Source organism: Pinus tabuliformis, chromosome 6 (assembly GCF_031772625.1).
Source record: "Pinus tabuliformis cultivar Carrire ecotype Pingquan chromosome 6, CPIR1, whole genome shotgun sequence".
In the NCBI taxonomy this organism is placed as follows: Eukaryota; Viridiplantae; Streptophyta; class Pinopsida; order Pinales; family Pinaceae; genus Pinus; species Pinus tabuliformis.
Window position 1 is genome coordinate 832,688,434 of NC_142292.1, and position 18,920 is coordinate 832,707,353.

The following is an 18,920-nucleotide window of genomic DNA, read 5'->3' on the forward strand; positions in this document are numbered from 1 at the left end:
AACACCTTCAGGGAGAGTAGACCATAAAGGAGATTTTTTGATTACATGGCCTTGATGAGAAACATCAGTGAGTTTGAACGTTCTACTTTTGAGGATGCAGTCGACCATCAAGTTTGGAGGGATGCAATGGTGGAGTACAACTTCATCATGAACAATGATGTCTGGGAAATTGTATCAAGTCCCAAGGGGAAATCAATGGTCACTTCTCGATGGATCTATAAGATCAAACATGCAACAAATGGTAGTATTGAAAAGTATAAAGCGAGGTTCGTGGTGAGAGGGTTCTCCTAGAAGGAGGGAGTAGACTGTAATATTCCTAGGGAATTTTTACAATAAATAACAAAGGAAACATAGACATAAAAACCATGAAAATCAAACACGTGAATCAATCCATGAAATTGCACCAAAAACTGCGTTACTGAGCCATTTTATTATAATATGAAGAGGGTACAATGAGGTGTTGGAAAGAGTGCACCTGTGCTTGCTCAAGGCAAGCTAGCTAAGCCCAAATGAACAATAAGAAATCCCTCTCAAATCTATTGCTGCTCTATCTTGGGATCTTTGTCATTAATATAGCCCTCTAAGCAATTAAGATAAGATAGAAAATATGTACAATGTGAAGTCAAGATTTTGTTTGAGTGATGAGTACATGTTTAGTAGGGTCATGACAAAGGAGTTCGACAACCAATGTCGCTAACATCAAGGTACATAGAGAGCTTGGTGCTCTTGATTAAATACGAGTCCCATACCCTAAGCGCATGACAAAATCCAATGGAAACATTACAATCACCCCAATCTTGAAATCCTGAAAAATTGATAAGTGTGCTGGGTTTTGAGTGAGATCTAAAATTCTACTTTCTCCATATGAAATCCAATGAGGTCGAAACCACTCTCAAACATCTTGAGTCATTTCATGGTAATGTTAAAAATTGAAGTAAAAGTGAGACATTCTCCTTTATCTTTCATTTTCATATTTTTACTTTAAGAATTTAACATTACCATGAATTGCATATCAATACTAGGCACATAAGCTTGAATATTAGGCTGGCCTATTCAAAAACTCTTGTTTCTTTGAATTTTTTTTGCATTTGGAACATCTTTGTGACAAATTTTGTGAAAAACCAAGGAGCGAATTATTTTTGCAGGGGCTTGCTCTTGGGTCTCTCCCGATTGGCTCCCGCTTTGAGTACGCTCTGGGAGTGATTCGAAGGGGGGTTGGGGGGGGAATGTTGAAATATGTAACGAGGTTCGGTCTTCATAATGGCATATGTAATCGTGATTTTATGTATTTAATGAAAAGAGAAAAATATATTTATTATTTGTATTCTTGAGGCATGGGTTTCATGCTCAAGGGAAATTTATTTTTAGGTCAAGCACCCATTGAGTGCTTCTAGGATTGTCATAAAGTCAGTTGAGTCATTGTGATGTATTGAAGACCCATTTGGGCAAGTTACATATTGCAAAGAAAAAATTATTGAGTCAAAAAAGAGTCAAAAGACCCTCCAAATCATGGCACACATATCAAGTCGGCCTACATGAAAGGACAAGTCAGCGTCAAGATAGCAATTCGTACCCCTCACAAGCCTATAAATAAAAATGAATTCAACCTCATTTGCACACTTACTCAAGGAAGTTCGATCTCCTCGAGATAGAAGCTGGGAAAGGACGACAAAGAAGAAGATGATTGAGATCAAAGTTTTTGGGCCTCTCTCTCTCTCTCTCTCTCTCTTTTGTTAGTGTTTCTACAGTTTCTGGGATAGACGAAATTATGAAGCTGCGTTGAAGATGTGAAGCTGCAAGGTCAAAGCTGTGAAGTTGCAAGATCGAAGCTCTGAAGTTGCCTCTAGATCGAAGCTGTGAAGCTGTTAGGTTGACGCTGCATCAAGGCCGAAGTTGTGAGGTTGTTAGGTCAAAGTTGTTGAAGCTGCATCAAGGTCGAAGTTGTTGAAGTTGCTAGGTTGAAGTTGCAGAAATTGTGGCTGGACGTTGTGTAAGAAAATTTCATTAAGAAGGAAGGATGACTTGGTCTTAGAGGGTCTTGGTCATGGGTCATAGGTCTTGGAATCAGTCAATTGAAGTTCTATAAGAAGAGAAAAATTATGGTGGGCTTTCCTCTCAGTGAGAGAAGTTTTGGCCCTGATTGATTGCTTATATCTTGTGTCCTATTGTCTCATTGTTCTTTATGATTACTTTTTGATGATAGAGAACACTAATAATAATAAGAAAAGAAGAAGTTAATGAAGTAAAGTAAAAATACATCACAAACAGTTATCAAAGTAAGAGAAATCACCTACACTTGGTGCCCCTTAGATTTCTCAACATGGTATCAGAGCTAAGGTGACTACATCAAGGAAGGGCAACATGAAGAAGGATACTCTAGGGCTGAAGTATAAAGAGATCATCTTGGAAACATCAAGAGAATCAATCATCAAGAAGGACTAACCCTCTCATCATATTGAAAGGAAATAATTAAGAGCATCAAAGAAGACCTCAAAACCCTAGCTCATCCAAAGAAGGGTTCCACACTTGAAGCGTTCTTGGGAAACTCACACATTCTATAATCATTATCATGAGGAAGGAAGAGCGAAGCACTTTTGGGTTTGTTTTTCTGGGCTATATTCTCCACACGTGCGAAGTATTAAGACATCCTTTTGCAACAACAAGTATTGAATTGCAACCACCATCAAGGATCAAGTTTTGTGCCAAGAAGGGTCTCCTTTGCAAGCCAAAATAACAAGAGGAAGAAGTCAAGTCAAGTGAAGTAGAAAGCAGGAAAATTTGTCCATCTTCTAGCCACACATGTAAGCTAGGGTTATTGCAGAAAAGGCCGAAATTGCAGAACTACTACATCAAACTGAAATTCTGAAGAAGGGCCAAAATTTGAGGTTGTGAAACAAGTTTAACTAGCGTTGTCTTGACGGAAGAAAAGCACGAAAGACGTTGTCAACATCGTCAAGGAATCAATGTGATCTCCCTTTGAGCCAAGGATCACTTTTGAAGAAACACATCTTCACCAAGAAGACATCTTCTATTATCTACATCATCATCAAAATCAAGAAGGCATCAAGTTGAAAATTTCATCATCTAGGAGTATCTTCACTTGACAAGTATTTTTATATCTATATTTGAATATGTCAAAATGACTTCATATTGCAAGGAGAGCAACAAATTGGTTGGGTCGTCAAACTTTCTTGCATGGAAGAAGAGGATATATTTGATCCTCATAGAAAATGAAGTCGTTGTTCATGTTAAGGGTTTAATTGTCGAACCGCCGAAAGAAGAAGCTCAAGCTCTACAAGATGAAGATATCAAAAGAAGAAGGAATAGCCTCATACTTTATGAGGGTGTAAGAAATAAGAGACCAATTCCAAGAGCTAGGAGAAATAATGTTTGACAAGGAAATGACTATCTTAGTGCTCAATGCACTATTAGAGGAATGGGGCAACTTCGCATCAAGCATCTATGGGAAGAAGGAAGCTACTCCATTCAATGAACTATGATCATTGTGCAAAATGAAGAAACCAGGCTAAAAGAAAAAAGTCGATGTAGGATCAAGCGAGCAAGCTCAAGCATTTGTTGCCATGGCTAGAAGAAAAGGGAAGCTTGGTCCTTAAGAAAAAGAAGAACATGTCGAAGATTCAATGTTATGGTTGTCATGAATATGGGCACTACAAGAGAGATTGTCCAAAGCTTAAGAAGGACAACAACAAAAGAGGGAGGGAAGAAGCCCATATCACTGAAGAAGTGGAAGAAGCTGAAAAGAAGAAATCCAAGGAGGAAGTCAAAGATCTCTACTATGATTGAGATAGTTTTCCTCACCTAGTTCTTTTCATGTTTCTGTTTCAAGTTATCTGTTGTAAAGTATAACTATCATGGAAGGAATCATTAGAAGCATGATAGGATGCGTCATGTTAGGAGATGGCATCATGGAAGCATATGATTGAAAGCAAAAGCTCGTGACATCATCATAAAGAAGCATGAAAGATAGCTGAAATAGAAGTCTATGGATGTCGCCTATAGAAGGATGTAGCTCTTGGTAAGCTCATTAGAAGCATAAAGTCATCTAGTATAGAGCTCATTATACATCATTCAAAAGGAGTGTTTGCAGGATGAGGATGATCAAGGTATTCCGTTGGAATCTTTATTGGAAGGTTCACCTTCTGCAAGAAGCAAGTGTCTTGCCAGGAATTCCAACTTGTATGGGATTCATGGGATGATGGTATGATGCCAAAAGAAGTGAAGTAGGTCAAGGGATTGAAGTTCTTTCAATCAAGGGAGCTGCCAAAGGAAGTCTAGATGACCAAAGGAAAGATATTAGATGTGTATGCTTGTATTTGATAAAATAGAGTCATGGCATATGGTTGCAGATATCATGAATGAGTGCTCTACCTGAAGAGTATGATCAAAAGAAAGGATCTCCTCCTGTGAAAGAATGCATGAAGGCATGGTTCACACATTGACTAGATGAAATCAACATAATATGTCCTCATATGAAATATGAGATGGTTGACAAAGTTGAAGGAACTATGATTGGAAGTTCCTGGGAGGAAATGTGTGAATAAAGAAAGGAAGAGATCATGAAAAATGCAACTATGGAGAAGACAATCAACATCCAAGGACTAGAAGATTTGACTATGATATCTCCATGGGAAATATATGAAGATCCTAATAAAGTCTGAAAAATAAAAAACCCTTGACGTTGTATATCTTTTTGGAGATGTGTCAATATATATGCAAGATGTTGATGCTAGCAAGGAGATGTCATGATGAAAGACAATCACAAAGGTATTTTTGATTGAATGTTCATTTTCTATTTTTGAACAATATCTGCATGGGCTAATGCAGGGCTACCGAAGGAAGAGCTGTAGATGTCATTTACAACTGACAGTCATGTGGTAGGATGAAAGATCCTGAAGGAAACCTGATGCAAAGAAGGTAGCAAGGTATAAGGAAAGACCAGACATGAACTAATGGATCACTTTCCAATGAAAGAAAGGATGACATCATTGACATGATTCATGAATGAAAGCGATTGATGGTCGATGCCCTACGAAAAGAAGTCCCAAAAAGATGAAGATTATTGAATAAAGAAAAAGAAGTTCATGACATCGAAAGGAGGAGCTCTTCAAGCAGCTGGTTGTCCCATGATCTCCACCTAAACAACCGCTGGAAGTAAGTCCCTAGTCAAGAGGGAGGTTGGTCAAGTCCCTGATTAAGAGGGAGCTTGGGTACATTCCTTTTATAGGAATGGGTACATTACTTAACTGGAATGGGAATATTCTCTCTAATTGAGAGGGACAGATAGACACATCATTCTTGTCTTCACCTGCGAAGATAGAATGGAGGATTGGGTAAGCATCTGGCATCTGATACTCTTTGGGGATGTGGTAGGGCATCCAAGATTAGAGTGGTTGTAGAGGACTGATATTCCTTGAGGTCTGGGAATCCAAGATAACAATAGTCCTAGTGGAACATACTCTGGGAGAACCCGGGTGGGGTATGTTTCGACAGAGACAATGAAAAGGGTGTTTATAAATCATTGGTCTCGCTAGCTTTGTGCTCTGATATTGTGGAGAGATAGAGTTGTTAGAGAAGGCCTTGTTATGTGACAATGTTGGGTGATATCATGCTATACAAATGGGTTACCAATCCGACTCTTCTTATGAGAATTCTTCAAATTGAGAATGTCTAAGTACCTTGTATGGATTATGAATACCTCCCTAGTTAAGAGGGAGTGTTGAAATATGTAACTAGGTTCGGTCTTCATAATGTCATATGTAATCGTGATTTTATGGATTTAATGAAAAGAGAAAAATAAATTTGTTACTTGTATTCTTGAGGCATGGGTTTCATGTTCAAGGGAAATTTATTTTTAGGTCAAGCGCCCATTGAGTGCTTCTAGGATTGTCATAAAGTCAATTGAGTCATTGTCATGTGTTGAAGACCCATTTGGGCATGTTACATATTGTAAAGAAAAAATTGTTGAGTCAAAATAGAGTCAAAAGACCCTCCAAGACCTCGTCATGGCACAAAGATCAAGTCGGCCTACATGAAAGGACAAGTCAACAACAAGAGAGCAATCCGTACCCTTCACAAGCCTATAAATAAGAAGGAATTTGACCTCATTTGCACACTCACTCAAGGAAGTTCGATCTCCTCAAGATAGAAGCTGGAAATGGATGAAGAAGAAAAAGAAGATCAAGATCAAAGTTTTTGGGCCTCTCTCTCTCTCTTAGGGTTTCTATAGTTTTTGGGCTAGAAGAAATTTTGAAGTTGCATCGAAGATGCGAAGCTACAAGGTTGAAGTTGTGAAGTTGCAAGGTTGAAGCTGTGAAGTTGCAAGATTGAAGTTTTGAAGTTGCCTCTAGATTGAAGTTGTGAGGTTGTTAGGTTGACGCTGTGAGGCTATTAGATCGAAGCTGCTGAAGCTGCATCAAGGTCGAAGCTATGGAGCTGCTAGGTCGAAGTTGCATAAATTGTTGCTCGGGTCGAAGTTTGTTGTTGGACACTGTGTAAGAAAACTTCATCAAAAAGGAAGGATGACATGGTTTTTGAGGGTCTTGGTCAAGGGTTATAGGTCTTGGAATTCGTCAATTGAAGTTCTATAATAATAGAAGGATTCTGGTGGGTTTTCCTCTTTTAGTTGGAGAGATTTTGGCCCTCGCTGATCGCTTATATCTTGTGTCCTATTGTCTCATTGTTTTTTATGATTTGGTAGCTGTTTGATGATAGAGAACACTAATAATAATAAGAAAAGAAGATTAATCAAGAAAAGTAAAATTACATCATAAGCAGTTATCAAAGTAAGAGAAATCATCTACACTTGTTGCCCCCTAGATTTCTCAACAGGGAGCTGCTCCCCCGCAACCCTGGGATGCATACATTTTTACTAGGGTCATGATAGAGGAGTTGAACAATCAATGCCGCCAACATTGAGGTACATAGACGACTTAGTCCTCTTACTTAAATGCTAGTTCCAGACCCTCATACATAACAGACTCCAATGAAAAAAATATTGCAAACCCCCAAAACCTCAAATTCTGAATACCAATGGGTTTTGAGTGGGATCTAAAATTTACTTTCTGCATGTTAAAAATTTAAGTAATTCTCTTTATCTTTCATTTCCATCCATTAAGAATTTAACATTACCATTAATTGCATAGAATTAGTAGGGCTGGGACAAATTCACTTCCCAACAGTGGAAATCCCTTCTAATATTGCTTAATCGCCCTTTGCTACACTCCAAAACCTTTGAGAGGTTCAAACATGTGAGTGAATTGTGTGAGAATGTGGCAGTAAAACGATTTTAAGATGCTTTTTCACTAGACACGTGTCTAAATTTCAAGATACTAGTAGGGCTTGTGTTAGACACCAGTGAAACTTGTGTCGGACATGCGTCACACGAATGTCGTGTCCAACACGAGAAATACATGACACGAGGGGGGTGGGGGTCGGCGTGCGGGGCGAGAATGTGTCGTGTTACTTAGGAATGCACATTAAAGAGCTTGAAGATGATTTTGATAACAATGAAATGCACTACCTACCTGGATAATAAGATTCATGGTGTGATTTATGATCATTGATATGGAAGAACCTTTTGTGGTTCTTTGAAGTCACTTCTACTTGAAGTCTAGAGGTAATGCCATCTCCTTGTCATGTTTGCAACACGTCTCCTTGGTATCTTATCAAGAATACTATGGTAGTTTATATGAAGATATGTCGAGCGTACTATGTTGTATTACTCAATTAAATTTATTCATCGAATATTACAAAGATCAATCTAAATTTTGTTTAAAGAATGCTGCACAACAACTTTAAAATTCCAAAGTGAGCTTTTCCCTTATATGGAGCAGTTTGACTTGTTGCTAGTTGTTCCTTAGTGGGAGACTGGGAGAATATGACATGCCCATAAAGTGATGTGATCCCTAGTAGTTAAAAATTAGAAGCTGCATGGCGTTATTCTAAGTATTCATCTCAAATTTGGTGTGGCTCCATCCCACGGAATCATTGAATTTGCTATACGAATTCATGATCTTGAGATTATCCAGTTGTAGCGCCGCGCGCGCCATCTTTTTATATTAAGAATTTAAGATTAAACTACTTGGTTGACATTTCCTCCGTTCTCAATGCTATTTACATTGTATTATTATAAATTAGAATGTATCACAGTTAAAACTGTGGCTATGTAGTGTTTACATATACAAACCATGTTATGCATGTAGAGGGTTAGGTAGTTTTTGAGAATTTACACGCGAGGTTAATTCTTTGTCACCAGATTTATAGAGAAAGTACAGCAAGACATACCAGGAGAGGGAATCAAACATCAGCTTGAGTTGTTATGCAGTGTGTATGCACTATCATTGCTGCACAACCATCTTGGTGATTTCCTTTCCACTGGTTACCTTGATAGCGAAAAATCAGCACTTGCAACTGATCAGCTACGTGCACTCTACTCACAGGTCTTTATATCAATTTCTTTTTAAATGACTATTATACATGATTTCTAGATTGTTCACTCTTAGCATTTCAATAATGATTTTAAGAATGCCATACATAATGTTATGCTTGGTTGCAGGTTCGTCCAAATGCTGTGGCTCTTGTAGATGCATTTAATTATACAGATCACTTTTTGGGATCTATACTTGGACGACATGATGGAAATGTCTATGCACATCTATATGAGGAAGCTTTCAAGGATCCCTTGAATGAGACAGTTGTACCCGAAGGTTATGAGGAACACATTCGTCCACTTCTCAAGCAACAGGTTAAAATTTCAAGATTGTGAATTAAAAGGTTTAAATTATTTCCAGGATATATTTATGTAAATATTATATTTTCTATCCTATTATTGAATAATTTGACGTCCATGCATGGTTTAGAGTCACTATTGTTTGATAAACATACCATTGATATACTTGTCTGCTTGAGCACAGTTCTGTTGTAACTGCATTAAGCAGGGCCAAGTGATAAATAAACTTTAAGTTCAAGAAGAAAAAGTCTAGTTGGAAATGCTTAATGAATACTGGCTTTGCAAAATGTTATTGCTTTTTTGGACAATTTATTGATTGATTACGGTTGGATAATTCTTGATGAAATTTCCTACGAATAATTTGAGGTAATGGCCCACCAGAAACTAGACGTTTGCGTCTTAACTGAGTCAAATGATATTTTATTAGCAGGATTTAAGTTGTATATACTATTTTACATATTCCTTATATATCAATTTTGAATTCTTCTCCGAATATCAACATTTGGTTGTTAAGACAGATCTTACGAGCACTGAAAATTGCTAAATATGCAATTTTAAGACAAGAAAACACTAGCACACACTCGCGTATATTGTAGTTAATATTAAAATTTCATTATACCATTGTTTGATTTCCTGCGTTATTATCATCATTATACTTACCTAGGCAGGTTCAGTTGCTTAATCAAAGAAGGCCGATGACCTATGAAGGCCTCCTTCATTACTAGTCCCAAAGCATATCCCGTGTGTTATCCCCATATGCCCACTATTATGTATTTTTCTCATAATTTGGTTTGCTTCCAGTGATTTACACGGTTGCTTGACTGGATGGAATTATCCTTTTATGATGAGTCGCTAATGATCGCCATAATGAAGATGCTACACAGGAAGGCCTAATTAGTTATCTGAAAGCTTGTGTTCCCAATTTTCATGTACATCGGGCCTTTTTGTATATAAAGAGAATGCCCTGTTGGCTAGTTGAAAGCTTTCGTTCTCTCGATTGCCATGTACGTTGGGCCTTTGTGTATATAAAGTTCATCTCTCCTTCATTTGGCGGCTCAACGCCCTTCACACATCGTTCTCATGTTCAAATTGAGGGGGAGCTGTGAGGGGAGCTGCGGTGAGGGCAGAGGCGAGGGAGCTGTGAGGTGAGAGCTGCGGCAAGGTTGTGAGGGCTGCGGGAGCTGCGGTGAGAGCTGAGGGGAGCTGTGAGGGGAGAGGCGAGGGAGCCGTGAGGTGAGAGCTACGGTGAGAGCTGCGGTAAGGGAAGAGGCGAGGGAGCCGTGAGGTGAGAGCTGCGGTGAGGGAAGAGCTGTGTGAAGCTGCGGGGAGTACTGGGAGCTGCAAGGAGAAGCGAAGCGGTGAGGGCTGAACGTTGAGCATTGAGGGAGGAGCGTGAGCGCTGAGGGTTTGCGCGTGGAACGAGGCCGATGCTGAGGGCAATTTTGAGTTTCATTTCCAGCGGAAGGAACAGGTCAGACCCACAATTTCGTTTTCAACTGAAGGGACAGGTCAAACCCACATTTCCCTCATGTACATATTATTTATTTTTTTGTGTTTTTGTTCTTCGTTTTAAAACATCAAGCTAGAGCTCTATAAAACCAGGCTTTGTTAACGAGAAAATGTCTAAATGTCGAACCCGCATTTCCCTAAAACATCAAGCTAGTGCTCTATAAAACCAGGTTCATTACACCTTTGTTAGCGAGAAAAAGTCTAAATGCAAAAGCATTTTAGTATGGAGACAGGGTCCAGTGCAAAAAAAAGCACTGGTTTTGGTGAAAAACAAGTATCACCAAAACAAGTAACCAGGAATTTCGGAGATAGGAAAAGTCATATCAAACAGTTGGGAAATTTTAAGAGAAATTCTTCGGCATAAATCACAAGATAAATCATTTGTCGACGCGTTTCGAACCAACTAGTGTGATTCATCGTCAGGGTTCATCGTCAGGAGACGATGAACCCTGACGATGAATCACACTAGTTGGTTCGAAACGCGTCGACAAATGATTTATCTTGTGATTTATGCTGAAGAATTTCTCTTAAACTTAATATGAATCACAGAAGCCTCAATTCAACAGTTGGGAAATTTCATCCTTCAACCGAAATGCTAATAAAAAGAAACCATTAATAAACAACCCAAATATTAAAATATAACATTGACCAAAAAAGCACTGGTTTTGGTGAAAAACAAGTATCGCCAAAACAAGTAACCAGGAATCTCGAAAATAGGGAAAGTCATATCAAACAGTTGGAAAATTTCATCCTTCAACCGAAATGCTAATAAAGGGAAACCATTAATAAACAACCCAAATATTGAAATATAACATTGACCAACAATTGAGTGTAAGAAGACTTGGTTTCTTTACTACTCCTAAAACATTATTGAAAAGAAAACTATGAAAACAAGATTGATGTCTTATAAAGTAGCCTAAACATAGGCTACACAAAACAAGTATAAGAAAGTAACATAATATCAATATTTCTTACTATGAAGGATCTTCTCTAATTAAATATAATAAAGACTAGGAGATTAGAGTGGAATAACTAGTAAAGGCTTGATCTCATGGCATATTAACATACATTAATTATATTGTCCGTTTGTTTTTGAAATAGTTTATGATTTATTACTTTTGAGTATTGTAATGTGAGATATTGCCCGCCCTTCTTAAATCAGATCAAATATAACATTTTGGTTGGGAATTGACTTTTTTATTTTAATATATTGACACATTTAATAACTAATTAATTTGATTATTTAAACTATTTGATTATTATGTTTGAATGTAAAATCTTAATGTTTATGCAAGGAAATTCATATTTTTGTTTATCAAATTATTTATGATTAGTCTATATTTAAAGTAATAATAATAATTTAATTTTAAGATAATGGCCAAGACAAACATCAAATTGGTGTATGTGATCCTATTATTTGTAAGACAAGGGAACTCCCTTTTCATGCAATGATTTGACTTGATTTTTAAAGTCTACTAAAGTGTACATACTCTACATCCCTTTGGATTTGAATTTTTGACTCTTACAAAGAAACACATTCTTAATTATTACTTTACCCTTTAGAATAAGTACGATAAAAGAAAATGCATGTTACTTTGCCTATCTAGAATGAGTATATATAGATTCGCATTCTCATTGGAAACAGTTCACGAGCTTATAATTTTCATTTTTTTTACCATATGGACATGGACCTTATATTGAATACCGATGATAAGATTCATTTTCCATCTCAATTAAAAGTTGTTAAAGCAAATATTTAGAATTGTCAAATTAATTTCATAGACAAACTAAAAAAAATTGATTCCGTACCTTTGATAGTCTTCAAATATGAGCGTGTAAATGAATGATAAGGAGTTGAAGGTGTCAATAAGCACAATATGAGTTTCATAGCCCTAGCCTTTCACTTTAGACTTGTTGAAGTGACTTAAACAAAAGGGCCCGTAAACTTAAAGCTTATGTAATTGCGACGACATTCTCGAGAAGAAAGGCTTTTTAAAAATTTACTACTATATTTTATTAAATAGAGATTATAATAAAATTTAGAAAATGTCACCACTTTATCATATAGGGTATTGTGTAGATTTCATAATATTTTGAAATAGATTTATATTGAACTTTTTTAGGTCAACATTATAGATGATATTGTTACCATTATTGTAGAAAAGTAAAATTTCATCTTTTAAAGAATTAAAATTGAATAATGTGGAAGAGTTGAATGTGAATCATGTGGACTTTCAAGGTGTGTTGTAATGGTCAATCTGCTTTAATCCAGTTGTGTGAACATTCTTTTGTAGATTGATTTTCTCGATGTATTGTTTCCCATCATTTTGGAAAAAAGCAAAATTTTCTCTCCATAACAAGTAAAGCTAAACCATGTAGGGTTTCAAATGTCATAATGTTCATCATGCTTTTGGATGAGAGTTGTGTTGAAAATTTATGCTAAGTTGACATTCATGTAATGCTATGACCCACCATCATTGAAAGAATTCAAAATTTCCCCTCCATAAATGATTACATTCAAATAATATGGGTGTCATATGTTTTCACAATATTCATTATGCTTTTGATTTAGATTTGTATTGAAATTTTTTGGAGACCAACATTAAAGGTTATATTATTAATGTCAATGGAAAAAACAAAAACTAAATAATATTAGACTTTTGTAGGTTGTTATAACGTTTAGCATGCTTATGGATTGAATTTGTGGAATTTGTTTTGTAAATTGATGCTTTAGGTAAATACTATTTTCCATCATAAGGGAGAGAAAAAGTCAATTTTCATGAATAATTAAAATGTTAGGATGTTTAGATACTTAAGAGTTGTTAAATTCAACTTGGTCTAATATGTCTATTAGGTGAAAGTGTATATTTTAGTGTGTTTCTTTAGTATGTATTGATTGCATTGTAATTCAATGATCATGATATGTTATAGACATAGAGTGATTTGATGGCTCATATTCTCCTTAATACTAATGGCTATTGATCAATGGCTTGACACCTAATTGGTCCATGACCTCTATTGAAAGGGCATGGAGGGTCATGGTTGATGATTGATTGCAAGAAGCCTCTTATGTAATTTTTTTTCTTTTTCCTTAAGTGGTCATGTTGGATATGCTCGTGGTTTGTTTCCTTCTCTAAGGGTAATAAACACGTAAAAATACTAGTGTTGTGATCTTTGATCTGGTTGTGTGAGTGGTTACTAAAGGTATTCATCATGTATGGAATACCCTGTTTGCTCGAACATAAAATTGAATCGTGTAGGTTTTCAAGGCTTGTCATATTATTCATCACACTTTTGGACTAGAGTTGTGTTGAAAATGTGTGCAAGTTAATGTTTTAGGCAACTAATCCTTTCACTTCTTTTCTAGCACTCTACTATAATGGCATTATTGATTAATTCAAAGAACAATGAGTTTTTAGTATCAATGATAAGTTTGAAGTTTTGTAGAACCCTTTCTTTTCGTATTTTAATACCTTGCCATCATGTCCATTGATAAAAGGGTCTTGTTGATAGTCTTTAACTTAGAAAGCTTAAAAATTAAGCAATAATGAATAATTTTTGTTGCATTATACATGTATACATATCAACATAGTTTGACAAATAGATGAAATGACCCTTTTATAGATATTTGTTTCCATACAATTTTTCTTGATATCCAACAAAGACTTTTAGGTACCCATAAGGTTAAGTTGTTTGATAGGAAAATTTTGAGTTCCCCATGGGTTTTTAGGAATTGAATCAATTTATGCCTTCGAAAATACATCTAAACAAGAAAAAATCACAATCTCGCCCAAAATTGTATCCCCACATTACAACGAAAAATACCATTTTGTCTATTAGTGAGATTGTGCCTTACATATCCCCTATTAAATGTAGATGCTATTTATTATAATGATTCTTTATTTATTGAGGAATATTACCATGTTTTGCCATAAGTTGGCTACAACTATTAATTGATTATATCTATGTAAAAAAGGGTTAGATGATGAATGAAAATGTGCATGAGAGACTTGGTACGCTATACAATCATGCTTAATACAAAATGATTTCTAGGAAATTTATCAATCATCACTCACCCTTAGACATTAGTTAATCATCACTCACCCCTAGACTTCTAGGTGCATCATGTTTTTATAATATTTTCTCTTACACCGAAGTACTATGGTTGTGTAATTGGAAAATCAATTAGTGACAATTAATGTAATTTCATATGGCTCATATAAGTAAGTATATCGCAAAGAACTATTTCATATCTTTGAAATGCTTATGCATCAACTATTTATATATTCCATGGTGTTCACTTATCATTTACCCCTTGACTTCCTCTATGTGCATATCATCTTATTATAATACTTTATCTTTGCACCAAAAGTATTGTGGTTGCATGAATGGAAATATGATCGAAAACAATTTAAGGTAATTACATATGGCTCAAAGTACTAAATAGCCTAATGAATTATTTCATGTCTTTTAGAGGCTTATACATTAACTATTTATAGATTCATTAGCATTCGAGTTTATTTTGAGTGCATACTTGCATTCTCATTTATTGCCATTGCATATCATCTTATGTGCATCATCGTTGCTTACCCTAAGGTACTCTTCATAATATTTCTCTAGTCCTATATCAATTATGGTGGTAGGAGTTGGATGTTGATCCATGGCACAAGGGAAAAGAATGAATGCTATACATCTAGAAGTGAGCTAAATCCTTAGAAGTTATGTTTAAAAACCTTGACGATAGAATTGAAACCTATTAGAGCTTGTGAACCATGCCATCCCAATTGAGAAATATATTAACACAAAATGTGTTTAACAATAATAAAAGTTATTATTTACAATAGAAGGAAAATGATTTAAAGTCCTTCAAATGGAAACTTGACATTAAAGATATAGAAAGTAGCATTCCTTAAGTTTAATGGTAGAGGGATAGATTAATGCTTGATATAGAAAAGTAGCTTCCCTAAGTTTGATGGTGAAAGGATGAACATTATTCATGTTAGTTTTTGTAGCATCAGACATGTGTTCTAGTCTCAACTGTCAAACACATACATGGCAGCGACAGAATATGAATGATAAGCATGAAAGTACATCTAGTATTGACATGATATACATTTATAATACATAGGAGTGACCCTTGGTTTCATATTCCAAGTGGTCCCTTGGACTCCCTTTGGTTGTTCAACTTCCACACCAACCCTTAGAGTATTAGGTGTCCAACATTCCCCCCTCAATCTGAAGGGTTATGTATGAGTCCAAGAAAGTTGTAATACAAAACGTGCAAAAATGCATGGCAACACTACACTGAATGTGCTCTTTGAAATGTTGGTATAAGGGAGGTGGTTTAAGGATGACCACGAACACTCGAATGCTTAGTGCAGTTCTCGAAACTCTTCCAAATTTGGCATGACACTTAGGGCTTCTGCTAGAGGAAGTGCCACTGATGTTTTGAAGAGGGAAACCTTCAACCATGAAGGGGAGGTCTCACCCCGCATAAAAAGGGAGAACCTCAACTTGAAAAGGGAGGTCTCAACCTGTGATGGTTTAAGGATGACCAACAACTCTGGAATGCTTAATGCAATTCCTGGAACTTTTCCAAAACTGGAAAGAAGTTGAAGTCTTCTGCTAGAGGAAGTGTCCCCAATTCTTTGAAGAGGCATCACCAACTGAAGGCATGCTTAGGGGCATCTTTGTCTCTGGCTACAACTCTGAATCTGGTATGGCAGGTTGTGGCTCAGGCTCACTTGATGTGGCTTTGAAGCTTGTAGATGACCATCACTTTCCCCCCTGTCAGATACAAGGTGAGAAGATGAAGAGATCTCAACTGCAAGACTTTTCAATATTCAAGAACAAGTTATGATATATGACTGAAATATCTTCTTGGTTGTTGAAGCCCATTGCCAAGAAGTGATCCATCCAAAATGAATCTTTGTTCTTGCAGGAGGCTTGTTTTTGAAGCATCTGTTTGAAGAATGAGTGGTTTTATGAAAGTGCTCACATGGATGAAGATCAAAACAATGATCTTTCTTATGGCCAACTCGGTCACAATGTTGGCATTTAACATTTTGTTGTTGCTGCTATGGAAAATGAACAGAATCTAAAACAACTGAAGGTGAATTGTCATGAAAGAATCCAACACTCTGAAACTGAATGGGCTTTGAGTAGTCTGGAATATGAAAGGACACGTCCTTTTCATATCCATAACAGTTCTGTGCTTGTTGTGGACAAACGCTTCCCAAGGTTTGATGATGGGCTTGGGATGTGCAGACTGAATTTTCGTATCTGCATGTACAACTGCTACTTCATTGGATACTAAATCTAAATGAACTTCAACCATATTGACTTGTAGCTGATGGGAGTTTATCTTGATGTTCTGAACAGAATGGTGCTTACGATGTTGTAGCTCTTCTTGTTGTAGCTTTGTCTCAAGCTGCAAAAACTCAATATTCTCCAGTGCATTTTGGAGACAAGTTTTAATATTGGGAAGAGGTAATGTGCCTCAAACATAATAAAATCACAGACTAAGGAGAGAAGAGGGCGAGATTACTAAAATTTGGGACATCGCTAACGAACAAGGAGTGTTTTTCATTTGATTTTCAGATCTGTATGCAACACATGCCAACGCTATTAAAGAAGAAGCTTAAACTAGGGACCTTCTGTAGCTTAGAGGCAGATCTGACAACCTTTAATTAGGTGTGGATGGTAGCGCTGAGCACCTAGGCTAAAAATGTGGGAGCTGAGAGGATAGAGTCACTGGCAGTAACATCCACAACCATTCATTTCTTGCTAGCTTTCCCAAACTTTACGCTGAGTATGAGGAGATTAGCTGTTTTTTTTTCTATGTCGAGAATGCAAATAGAAAGACCACAAATCAATTCCAAATCAAACTCAGATTGGAGAAGCTATGAACCATATGATATAATGAACATAAAGTGACATGAACCATTGCTCACAATAATATCAACCCATATATAAATACGACCCTCATATAAAACGAAACTTAATGCAGGAGTAACGCTACAATTTCACATATAAACCTTGAACTTCAATTAACGCACAGAGAAAGAACATATATACCAGGATTTAGTGGGGTAGAGAGCCAAATTTAGGTCCTGCATTCTAACGGGTGCATATTTCAGAGAGTCTAGATAACGCCCAGGTTTAGAAACAAACTCACAGAGAATGACCACAAAAAATAGTTGCTCAAATCGGAGCACGACAGGAACTCGCCTGCTTTGATACCATATCAAGCACATACATGGCAGCGACAAAACATGAATGATAAGCATGAGAGTCCATCTATTATTGACCTGATATACATTTATAATACATAGGAGTGACCCTTGGTTTCATATTCCAAGTGGTACCTTGGACTCCCTCTGGCTATTTAGCTTCCACACCAACCCTTAGAGGATTATGTGTCCAACATCGACTTTGCTTAGAGAGGCTAAGAAACACAAGATCTCCGAACCCCAGAAAAAGTTTTGAGAGAAAACACTGAGAGACAACTCAATTAAATTAATTGATTGATAATTAAAAAATCCCTAAGTCTAAGTTAGGGAAATCAATTAATTAAAGGGAATTAATTGAGAAGAGTGAGAATGCTCTAGAAACTCACACAGATTGAGTTTGAAATAATCTTAGTCGTTGATGGAGATCTAATCACAACCGTTGGTTCACCAATGAGAGATTATAAGAGTAGGATGCTGTGATGGAGATAGACGCATCGAGCTAGTGGGTAATCTAGGTAGACCAAATTTCCTAGAGAGCAAAGATTCAATCAAGAAGAAAATTCGAGCTAGAGATTAGTAGCAGAGGCAGATGAGCAACAACAAAGATTCTGGTGGATTTTTCCAGTGCCAGAAGAGTCAGACAGAGGAGGTCGAATTATTCCACAGGAGGCTACGTAGGGGCTTGCATAGAGCCTCAAGGAGGTAGTTCGATTCAGCCAGAGGGAAGGTCAATTTAGGTGCTGGAGACCAGGATAATTTTCCATAGGGCCAAAGAGTCACTTCCAGAGGTAACAACAGGTAGGATGTCTTGATCAGAGGAAAATTCAAGGAGTGCGTATGAGGGACTGCCCAACATTTGCACAGAGGCCTTTGCAGGGGTCTTGGATAGCCAGTTCAAATGGCTAGATTGTTGTCGGGTTGCTTGTGGGGAAGGGGAAAATTACCATAATATTTTTTCCAGTAATTTCTTTGGAGAGGATTGCTAGTTTGGCATCTAGATTTGTACTTCAAAATTTTGTTATTGAATAATAATAATAAAACCCTCATCTCTTGTACCTATTTTCCCACATTAGGTTTTTCCGGGGACATTTGTCCAAAAATAATGGTGTGAATTTTATTGTGTGCGCACACTCTATTTTTTCAATTCTAGTTTTTACTTTCTACAGTATTTTTATGGTGAAGAAATTGCAGTGTGATTTATTTTCTATTTTGTCGTAAAAAGATAAACTACAAAATTAATTAGTTAGAAGAATAAATTATAGTTGCTGCATTTCAAGGAATTTTCACATGATATCAAAGCAATTTTGATCAAATCAGGAGCTCAGTAGAGAGAGGGAGATAATTTCACAGTTCAGAGGGAGATTTGAGTGAATTTCCTCTAGATTTGCGCAGAGGCCAACCAAGAGTGCAAATTAACAGAACATGGGTTT

The 18,920-nt window shown here is 36.6% G+C and overlaps 1 protein-coding gene across 3 annotated transcripts in view; it reads left to right on the forward strand.

Moving 5' to 3' along the window:
• Window positions 1-9,217, forward strand: part of LOC149261419 (peroxisomal acyl-coenzyme A oxidase 1-like) — a 250,103-nt gene extending 240,886 nt beyond the window's left edge. For 2 of the 3 annotated variants that reach the window (XM_089422227.1, XM_089422231.1), the window contains 2 exons: window positions 8,276-8,459; window positions 8,576-9,217. In XM_089422227.1, the coding sequence (XP_089278353.1) occupies window positions 8,276-8,459; window positions 8,576-8,785 (394 nt within the window). In that variant the 3' untranslated portion in view covers window positions 8,786-9,217. The remainder of the gene's footprint in view (window positions 1-8,275; window positions 8,460-8,575) is intronic. The other variant, XM_089422230.1, reaches the window with a different exon arrangement.
• Window positions 9,218-18,920: the final 9,703 nt, after the last annotated feature.